Source organism: Erigeron canadensis, chromosome 3, assembly GCF_010389155.1.
Source record: "Erigeron canadensis isolate Cc75 chromosome 3, C_canadensis_v1, whole genome shotgun sequence".
NCBI lineage: Eukaryota > Viridiplantae > Streptophyta > Magnoliopsida > Asterales > Asteraceae > Erigeron > Erigeron canadensis.
This window is the reverse complement of record NC_057763.1, coordinates 32,588,198-32,599,550: the sequence shown is the minus strand read 5'-3', so window position 1 is coordinate 32,599,550 and position 11,353 is coordinate 32,588,198. Positions and strand designations below refer to the sequence as shown.

The 11,353-nt window shown below is 32.9% G+C and overlaps 2 protein-coding genes across 2 annotated transcripts; both read left to right on the top strand.

The window, feature by feature from the left end:
• The first annotated feature begins 1,842 nt into the window (after positions 1–1,842).
• LOC122591944 lies at positions 1,843–3,162 on the top strand. Its single transcript, XM_043764167.1, has one exon. It carries the CDS (start codon positions 1,843–1,845, stop codon positions 3,160–3,162), a length of 1,320 nt encoding a protein of 439 aa, XP_043620102.1.
• A 1,566-nt stretch (positions 3,163–4,728) lies between these two features.
• On the top strand, positions 4,729–5,477 carry LOC122591943. The gene is made up of 2 exons (XM_043764166.1): positions 4,729–5,319; positions 5,460–5,477. The coding sequence occupies exons 1-2, from the start codon at positions 4,729–4,731 to the stop codon at positions 5,475–5,477; spliced, it is 609 nt and encodes a 202-aa protein (XP_043620101.1).
• The last annotated feature ends 5,876 nt before the right edge of the window (positions 5,478–11,353 follow it).

The window sequence follows — 11,353 nt, the reverse complement described above, 5'->3', positions numbered from 1 at the left end:
TGCTGACGTCATGTCGCTGATTTTTCAATTTTGGTCCCCGAAGTTTCTGATTTGACATAAACAGTCCCTGTAGTTTTGAAAAGTGACAGTTTTGGTCCCTGAAGTTTCCGATTTGACATAAACAGTCCCTGTAGTTTCGAAAATGACAGTTTTGATCCCTGTAGTTTTGAAAGTGAATTTTGATCCCTATAGTTTGAAAAGTGACAGTTTTGATCCCTGCAGTTTTGAAATTGACAGTTTTGATCCCTGCAGTTCCGAAATGACATATTTGGTCCTTGCAAGATTGAAATTGTGTTTTGAATCTTGTGAGATTGAAATTGTAACTTTTGATCTTTATGGTTCAAGATTGAAATTGTCATTTTTGAATCTTGTGGTTCGAGATTGAAATTGACAATATTGAATTAAATGTTACTGAATATTTAACACCTTAAATTAAATGTATTTACTAATAAAAGTATGATGTTGAGTCCTCATGAAAAGACAATGATAGTGAGTAAATTAGCAATTAATTGGACTCTTTTGGACATCGTAGGTTCTGAAGGTTTGAGCATTCACTGTTGAGTCTTAATTGGTGTGACACTTTGTTATTGCATTCTTATTGAGGTAAGATAACATCTTTCGTCACCTGAGGGTACAACAAAACATAATTTTTATAAGTTAAAACCTCAAATGGATATAATTGCATATTTGTATGATTATGGGATTATATGGGATATGTATGATTACCATTGATTATGTATGGTAAAATATTAATGCTTCAAAGGTATGATGTTATGCATGTGAAATGAAATGATGAAATGTTTTATGAATATTTGCATGGCTTGAACACCTAGTCACTAGACATATGAATAGGATTGCCATGACACGTGCACGATTAAGGGCCCTAAAGTAAAAGATGATGTATGTGATTAGTTTAGGTGAAAGTGTAGCCTAAGCTAATAAAATTAAGAAGTCTCGAGCATATTCAAGATGTTGTGTTAAGCTTAACCCGTGCTAGTTCCTCGGAGCTATGGCGTACGTGGTCACGTGGTTTGGGAATCATGATATCTCCCGTGGCATAGTTACGTTTGAGTATTCCGGGTGGAGTAACTAACTACCATTGCACAAAGGCATAAACGGTTTATTCAGTTGGAAATGACTTTGTCAATTCCTTAACGACGCCGATGGACCACCGAAAGGTTTACCCATCATGTCGGGTGTGAGGACTCCATGTATGGTCTACGACCACCTGCACACAAACCCCACATCCCTATGTAAGTGGCGTAAGTCACTTAGCCTACGTCTAGGCAAAGAAACAAAGTAAAGAAAGAAAGATAAGAAAGAAATTCTAGGCACATTAGGAATATGATGATCCTATTGTGTTATGTTTATCTTGTGATGTGATATGTATGTGATATTAACATTTATGACATGTTTTGTTAATATATTATGAATCGGCAAATGTTTTCAAATTATGTTATCTTACTTAGCTAATTTATTAGCTAACACTTGTTCTTTGAAAATGTTGTGCCTTCAGGATAAGCAAGCTTGAGCTAGGAAAGGATTAGCTCGGTGAGATGGGTAGAAATAATAAAGAAGACTAGCATAGATTGTTGAATGCATAGACTTCCCTTAGCCTTACGTTTTGGCTACTTTCATTTATGATTTATGAACACGTAATAATGATGACATTTATGTCGGTGTCATAACTTGGATTTCATTTATATTGTTTTGATGATGCACGTTAGTAACACCATTTTATAAAGGTACCATCCGGTTACGGATGGGGCAATTTTAAAGTGATCCTTTTCCACTACTTTTTAAACGCCGTTTGGCAAAGTTTTTTGAAATCCAGATTTTTAAATGACGGGTGTTACAAGAGAGGGATTTAATTTTTTGGCAATTCAAGAAACGCAAACTAATAATATTCCGGATAAAGTTTTTAAAAGTTACTGGGGAAATTCCATTTTTGAGTCGGAAGTAGTCGAACCAAGGGGGAGATCGGGTAGGATAGTAAGTTTATGGGACCCAGGGGTGTTTAAAAAGATTGACAGTGTGAAAGAAAATAACTTCCTGCTGATTAAGGGTAGAATAAAAGGTTGTGAGGAAGATGCGTATGTGGTGAATGTATACGCACCACAAAAAGTAAAAGAAAAATCCGAGTTGTGGGAGAAGATTATGAGATTAAAACTAAATTCGCCGGGGAAGTGGTTCATTATTGGGGATTTCAATGTCGTTAGAGTCGCGGAGGAAAGAAAAGGGTCAAGATTTAATCACCAAAGTGCCAGGGAGTTTAACTCCTTCATTTACTCGGCTGACTTACACGAATACATGATGAAAGGAGGTTACTTCACATATATGATCAGGGATGAGAAGGGTACTAAGCTGAGCAAAACCGACAGACTGTTGGTATGTAGAGGGGTTTTGGATAGTTGGCCTTCTGCTTGTTTCAGGGCCTTGCCTAGAAAGCTTTCTGATCACAACCCGATATTGTTGTCAGTTAAGGACATCAACTTTGGACCTAAGCCTTTCAGAATTTTCAGCTCTTGGTTGGAGAAGGAAGGTTTTGAAGAGTTTGTTAAGGAGGCTAAGGAGTCGTTCAATTTCCATGGGCTCCCTGACGTGAAGTTGATGTTGTTATTCAGACACATTCGCTCACATGTTAAAAGATGGAGAGATAAGACTTTGGAGAAAGAAGGGGAAGAACTTGGCAACTGTGTACTCAAGTTAGAGGAATTAGATGCAATGTTGGAAAATAAGGAGTTATCCGAGGAAGAGGAGTGGACGAGGATAGAATGTAAAAAGAGAATCAATGAGATAGAGTACCGAAAGGAAAAAGACATTAGACAGAGATCGAGGTGTCGATGGGCGATCGATGGGGATGAAAACACTAAATTTTTTCATGGACTGATAAATAATAGGAAGGTGAGTAATATGATTCAGGGTCTGCAGGTGGGGGACGAGTGGGAGTCTAACCCTAAGAAGATTAAAAAACAAGTCCATGACTTTTTTAGGAACAAGTTCAAGGAAACATGGGAAATGAGACCGGAGCTGCAGTGCTTCTTTGAGTCGAGGCTTGAAGAAGAGGAATCTAAGACACTGGAAGAAAAATTTACGGCCGAAGAAATTAAAAAGGCTGTTTTTGATTGGTCGACGATAGGGCTCCCGGGCCCGATGGGCTGAATTTCAGGTTCATTAAAAAATTCTGGTACCTCCTTGCCGACGATTTTTTGGCACTCTTTAATCATTTTTATGAGACTGGGGTTATAAGTAAGGGTTGCGGGTCGTCCTTTATTACACTCATACCTAAGGTAAAAGACCCGGGGAATCTGAGGGACTACAGACCCATTATCCTAGTTGGTGTGATTAGTAAGAAGATTTCCAAAGTTTTGGCCAACAGGCTCAAAAAGGTGTTGGGCTCACTCATTTCTATGAACCAAACGACCTTTCTGAAGGACCGTCTCATCCTGGATGGGCCGCTTGTATTGAATGAGATGATAGCTTGGGCAAAAAGGAAGAATAAAGAGTTTTTTATGTGCAAAATAGATTATGAAAAGGCGTACGATAATGTGAATTGGAGGTTCGTTATTGAGGTTATGAGACAGATGGGCTTTCCCGACAAATGGTGCCAATGGATCTCAGGGATTCTATCATCGACCAGGACTTCGATCTTGGTAAATGGGTCACCTACTTTTGAGTTCAGCTGCTCTAAAGGTATTCGCCAAGGCGACCCTTTGTCCCCTTTTTTGTTTATTATGGTTATGGAAGCTTTTTCGGGTATGATTAAAAAAGCTACCGCGGCAGGGATTTTTAAGGGGGTTCAGCTACCTAATGATGGGCCTGTTGTTTCCCATATGATGTATGCCGATGACTGTATTATTATGGGGGAGTGGTCCACGGGAAACATAAAAAATGTATCTAGATTACTGAGATGTTTTTATATTGTTTCTGGCCTAAAAATTAATATGGGAAAATCCAGTTTGTTTGGCGTGGGTGTTGCTCACGCAGAGGTGGCCGAGATGGCAAGGGTCGTTCACTGTAAAGTCGGTTCTCTACCATTCAAGCATCTTGGTATTACGGTTGGGGAAAACATGAACCGGGTGGCTAGTTGGAGCTTCCTTTTCGACATATTTGAGTCTAAGTTGGCTAATTGGAAGGGGGCCTGTTTATCTATGGCGGGTCGGGTCACTCTTATTAAATCTGTACTTGAAAGCTTGCCTACCTATTACCTTTCGATATTTAAAGCACCTGGAAAGGTGATAGAAGGGCTCGAAATTATAATAAGGAATTTTCTTTGGGGCAGATCTGATAACGCAAAAAAGATCCATTGGGTGTCGTGGGATCAAGTGGCCTCGCCAATCTCTGCGGGTGGTTTGGGAATTACTAGACTCAAAGAGGCTAACTTGGCGTTACTCACCAAATGGATATGGAGATTCAAGACAGATGTGAAAGGAATTTGGAGAAAGGTAATCATTGCTCTTCACGACAACAAGAGGTCTTGGAGCAGTGCTCCTGTTAGCAAGTCTTTTGCTAGTAACTGGAAGAATGTGGTGAGAGTAGTAGATAGGGTGAAAGTTAATGATGTCGTTCTGGGACAGAATTTTAAAGGAGAATTGGGGAATGGAAAAAGCATACATTTTTTGCTGGACCCTTGGCTTACTAATAGGCAACTAAAGGAGGAATTCCCAAGGCTGTTCAAACTGGAAAAAGTTAAAAAAATGCACGGTTAGCGAGAGGTATGAGGTTAGTATGCAGGGTTTCGATAGATGGGACTGGTCATCAAGTCCTGGGTCGAATGAGGAAATCGAGGAGCATGAAGAACTCAAAAGATTGCTTGAAGGGGTGCGATTTAGAGACTCGATTGATAAATGGCAGTGGATGGGAGGTTCAAGTAAGGAATTCTCAGTTAAGGAAGCGAAGCGGTTCCTATCTAAAGACAAAGACTATAGCGGCAGGTTTGTTTTTGCATGGTCTAAATGGATTCCAAAGAAATGTAACTTGTTCATGTGGAGGGCGGTTATGGATCGAATACCAACTTTAAAAGCGTTACAAAGAAGGAACTGTACGTTTGGGAGTATGGAATGTAGTATGTGCAATGAAGGGGATGAGACCACTGATCATATCTTGTGTGGATGTACAGTTTCGAACAAGATTTGGCAGAAAATCTCTAGTTGGTGTAAGGTTAGGCAATTGATCATTTTCTCTGTTAAAGATTTAATAAAGATCCACTTGCATTTGGGGTTGGGAAAGAAGGAATCGAGGGTATTCAAATGTATCGTTTCAGTAGCTTGTTGGTGTATATGGAAAGCAAGGAACGAGACGATATTCGAGAAGCGCAAGGTATGCTCGGAGAAGATAATGCACGAAATATTGACTCTTGGATTTTTATGGCTCAAGTATAGAGGAAAATCCCATTCTTTACAATGGGAGGACTGGTGTAAATTCTCTATATAGATGATGTTTTTTATCATACTGTATAGTTGTCTGCTGTTGTATAATGCTCCTTGCTAGTTTGCAGGAGATGTTAGTAATAAAATTTACGTTTAAAAAAAAAAAGATATTTTTTTGAGGAAATATATATAATCGATGAGCTTTCATACCACGTCCCTGTCTTTGTCGTCTTTTATCATCTTTTTGAATGCTTTTATCCAATTGGAAAATATGATTAGTTAATGATTTTATTTTGACAAGTTTTTGTTTGTTTTTATCTCATACGTAAGGCTTTAAATTGAATTCAAATATTGATAACATTTTCCAAACAACTTTAAAGCATAGCTTTTTCTTCTTTTACAAAAAAAAGTTTTTCATGTATCTATATGATCCGTATCATAATTATTCGATTATCTAAAATACTGATGTTCTTCTTTCCATAATATTATCTAAAATAACTATAATACTCTCATCTATATAAATATATACAACACACCTTCCTCAAGCCTCTGATACCATCACCACCTCCACCATCAGTTGTCAATTTGTCATTAAATCTCCACCGTCCCTCACTAGTTCACTCTATTGAGCGGGTAACTAGTTTTATATTATATTGAAGGGTTTTTATATAGATTTCCGTATTCTTAAATAACATACTAGTTACATAAACTTACAATTTTATTATAGCAAAAAGATTTATTATTTTTTTTAAAGAGTTTTCTATACATAATTTTGTGGGATTCCTAACAATACTTAAATTATTTCTAAAAATTCATATTTCTATATATATATTTTTTGAGAAAATGATCCGTACTGCAGACTTTACCTAAACTTAGGTACTGCCACATTAAAAAAAGTTACAAATTAAACTTTTGAATTTGATAAACATACATAACCCCCCTGAATTTTACATAAACCCCCCCCCCTGCATTTTACATAATCCCATTACTTTACCTAAGATAGATACTGCATGCTTTACCTAATCTTTCCCTTATATTTTTTTATAAATAATACGCGGGTCACGTATAATTTAAGTATTTAACCACTAAAAACATGATGTCACATTAGTGGTTGTTTAAATTTCGGTTAACAGTAACCAGACAGTTGAAAAAAAGGATACATCATCTATTATAAGTCTACCTCGCTAAATATGGTTTTTGTTTCTTTTGATATCTTTCATTCATCCGATTATGTCTGCATTGTAATTGTACTTGTTTAACGTTTTGCTCAAATAATTTAGTTATACACTAAAATTACTAAGCAATTGAATTATCAATCTATATATCACATGTTGTGTTAATCTAACTTAACAATTATGTATAATATCATTGCAATTTTGATACAATTATTTTTCTGCTAAATATTTGTGAAATCTTACTATATATTCCATATTTATTTTTAGTTTTTTTATTAAGAAAACTGGTTTGACATCTGATCCGGTTCCAAAATATTGATTTAATAAAAACATTATATGATAAAAATCTTATACAAAAATCCTTATAACCAAATTTTATTCGTTATATGATAAAATCTTATGATAATTGGATAAAAATGTATTGTAATAAAATAGAAAATTTTATTGTAAAAAAATTAAAAATTAATTTTAGTGATAAAGAATAATGTAAAATATAAAAATATTAGTTTTCATAATTATATCATTAAAAATATTAATTATATATGTTTACAAATTTAAATAAGAAAATAATAATAATTTAAATAAGGTATATGACATCATCATTTGATCTAATGATTTAAATTCAAAGTTGAATTTCATCTAAGAGTCCATATTTCTTCAATTATGAATTAAAACTTTTTTTTATATATATATTTAGAGATTCTCATATCATCAGTATTTCTAAAGAAACATATTTTTGCCACGACACTTAGATTAATCAGTCAAGTTTTTTTCATTTACAACTTTGAATATGATACTCGAAGTCCCACATGCATGGATGAGATCTAGGAAGTAACTAGGATGGCTCGCTTGCCTTTTATATTGAGTAATTGAGTAATGCTTTTCACTATTACCATTTTAATTACCAACGAGCATGGTACCCGCGCAATGCGACGGCGTTAGTAGGGACGGCGGTTTTGTGTTCGGTGATGGTATTATTGGTGGTGGCGGCGGTGTCAAATGGTGTAGAATTGTAGGTTGATGTAAAGGTGATAGTGAAAATATTTTAGAAGATAAGGGTTAAAGTGTAAATTAATTTATTAAAAACATAAAATGTCCAAGGGCACTTTCGGTATTTCAAAGACAGAACTTTCTAAAAATAAAAATAGGCTTTTGCTTTATTAAATAGTAAAGATATATTTTGCTTGGTACTTTCTTATTTCCTAAAAAGTGCTTTAAAAGAAATATCAATATATTTAAATATAGTATTAAAAGTAATCTTACTTTTGATTATTCTAACCATCTATTAATTCAAAAGGTGTACTAATCTTGTAGAATTGTTGGAATCATATGTTTTTGTTGTTTATATTGGTTGTTTGTTGCAAGCTTTCACATGATCACCAAACTTACTTTTTCTACATGTACCAAGGTACGTGTCAACCAATCTATCACTTTATTATATATTCCTTTATAAATATTATGCACCACTCAAAATAGAAATAGTTACTCATATGTTACATACAAAATTATTAAATTGTCCCTTAATAAAAATCCACTATGGAAAGAGTTTTATAAATTACCAACTTTGCCCTTAATGAATTAATTTACACCATAAACGCTTATTTTAATACTTAACACTTTAAGCCCTTTATCTTCTAAAAACTTCCACCTACACCAGTTGACATTACCACCAATAGTACCATCACCGACACCACTAAACCGTCTTTTCCACCACCGTCGTCGCATTGCGCGGGTATCATGCTCGTCACATTAGTAGTTGTCATTTAGCGGTGGCAGTGTATTTAGTTGTCAAGATAAAAGTAATGTATGTAAAAAGGATAATTTATTTATTTTAAAAATTGAATGATGTATGTTTTAAATAATAAAATTTAAGATATTATAAATTTATAGTTGTATAAGGTGAATAAAAGGGAAAGGGGTTCCTCTGCAAGTAGCATAGATACATTAGGAAGTTTATTTGAAAAGATTCTTGCTTGTGTACATCTAACTTCGCACATACTTCTCATTTATGGTGGGATTAGATATCATTATTTGTTAGATAATTCAAAAAATACAATTCAAGCGAGCAAGAGATGAAGTTTTAACAAGTTATTCGTGAATGACAAGTGTTTTTGAATCAGATGCATACAATTTAACTAAAATACCCTATAATTATCTTTTAATCATTTCCTAACCGATCCTGGTCAAAGTGTTATGGAACTGCTTTTTAAACAAAGTATCTTACCCATTACATGTGGAAGGCTGTTAAAACTTGAAACATTTATTTGAAATAGGCTCTAACACTATGTTCTTGAGTTCTACTATAAAATGAAAAGAAAAGAAAGCAAATGATTACAAAATCAATTGTGTTCTTGAGTTTAATTTAAAGATGGAAAGGAAATGAAATGAAGAGAACTGAAATGATTTTTTAGTTGATTTTGGTTAAAAAAATTTCTCCTCATAAATGGGATGATTTGAGAGGATAATTATAAAATCACTTCCAATCATTCTCTTTCTTTTATAACCCAAACTCAAGAACATAGTGTAAGAGTCTAACCAACGTTTTTAAAAGTAGGTTGGGTTAGATCAATTTTATTCAAATGACCCGTTTGTTTGGATTTTATTTTTTACTTGAAATGTTCATGTGTTTGAACTAGTTTTTTTTTTCTTGGTTCAATTAATTTTAGGATTTTTTAAAATAATTATTTTGATGATTATGTGTATATGTATATGTTATTTTTGATTGTTTATGAACTTTAAATTTTAATTTTCTTTTACTATAATTTTTGATAAATTTAAGTGGATCGTTTATTATATTTTGATATATATATTTTTAAATGATACTAATTATGAGCACTTTTATTATAAAGAAAAAAAAAAAAAGAAAAGAAACCCACAGGATTAGCCACTCCAATTGAATATTTTGACAAGACATGTTAAGTCTAAAAACTAATTTTTAATTAGTAATGTCTTTCTATTTAAGGAAATCCACATAAGTTTAAGTGTTACTTCTCGTATTTATGAGAGTGAATTATTAGAAGTATTTTTGAAAGTATTTAGTTGTTTCTTAGATATGCATATAATTTACGAGTATAAGTAGAATAAGTTAGCGTTTAAAGAAAAAAAAAGTAAAAACACAGGCTTTATGGCTTAAATATTCAACTGAGGATGATTATCAAAAGAGAACAGGATCTTCAAAAATTGTTTCTTAATTTACTAGTGAAGTGAAGGGTATCTTAATCATTTGATTAAAAATAAAAGTTAAAATTCAAAAATCATATATGAGTTTTGATTTTTGATTTCAAAACGTTAAAATACCCGATTTTGTTAATAAAATGAACTTTAACATCAAAGAAACTCAATAAAAAAAATGCCATGTTATTCCAAAAGTAACAACATACAATTCAAAAAAATCAAAAGTCGTCAAAATTAGATTTAAATATATAATATGATATCAGATAATCAAACTTCTTTTTTTTGATTTGTGTAACTGTTTCAAAAGCATCTATATGCAATGTTTTTCATTTTACTGTATGTCGTTTTTTTTAAAAATTCTTTCTTCTAACTTTTGATATATACTTATCATCTTAATTTGAATTTTCGAAATAACATTTGCAAAATTTCACGGAGGAAATAACCGTGATGGCTCACTTGTCTTGTTCATGTTTTCTTTTACCATTATCAATGCAATTTTCATTTTGCTTTTTTATGTACGTAATCTCTATTTTTAACAAATCTTTTGACAATTCCGAATGTCTTTTCTTCCATTTTGGACTAGATACCGAATTTTTATTTTCTATTTTTACAATCACAAGTTTTACATGTAGAAAAATTATATAGTTTTGACAATGAAATCAATATTTGTGCTAATTTTATCATCCCCTCTCAGTATGGTGCCAGAGTCAATATCTTGGACCTAGTGTTGTGAAACATTATATGGGTTTGATTTTATTTGAAAACTAAAATTTTCGTGAAAATTAGAAAATTGTCAAAATACATTGTGATCTGAATTTAAAAAAATACGTTTTATTTTATTTTTTTTAGAAAACACATTGTGTTAAGTTCATATCACAGTATGTTTGAAAAATTTTCTGATTTTCATGCGCTATAAAAAATACAATGTGATTTAAAACTTAACACAATGTGTTTTTAGATTACACAATAAAAATGTGTTTTTAAAAAATACAATTAGAACATTGTGTTAAAGTCAGATCACATTGTATTTTGGCTAGTTTTATAGTTCACAAAAATTTTAGTTTTTCAAATGAATATTTCACAATACTATATTAATTAGAACAATTTTGTTTCTCTATAATCAAAGACAATGAATCGACGAGGTAAGTGAAAAGGGTGTGCCAACCTTGGTCACAAGTGAAAGGCCCATCACTTTGAAAGTGATGAACCCGTTGTCATGGGTCTAAAGCTAAATCAACAGTACCTAAGTCAGCTTAATCTTTTTAAGGGTCTTAAACAGAATCAATTTTAAAGTTTTAGTTCATTAACATATAACTGAGTATAACAAAGTTTTAAGTTAAAATAAACTACATATATTATAATATCATATAAAGTACCTCCACAAATAAGCACCTAACAACGGTAAACATGTAAGCATTGATGCAAAAAGTTTCAAAATTAATGATAATTAAAGATGTTTGGCAATCTTTTTGGTCCGAATACTCTCAAGTCTCAAGCCGACAAACATTGGTGCAACTAGGCATTTTTAATTTGAGAGAGCTTTGTAGCACGGACAGTTAAAACACGTATGCTAAACCTCACGTTGTTGAATCACGACATGAAGTTTCCAACGAAATTCACCTTTAAAAAAAACCC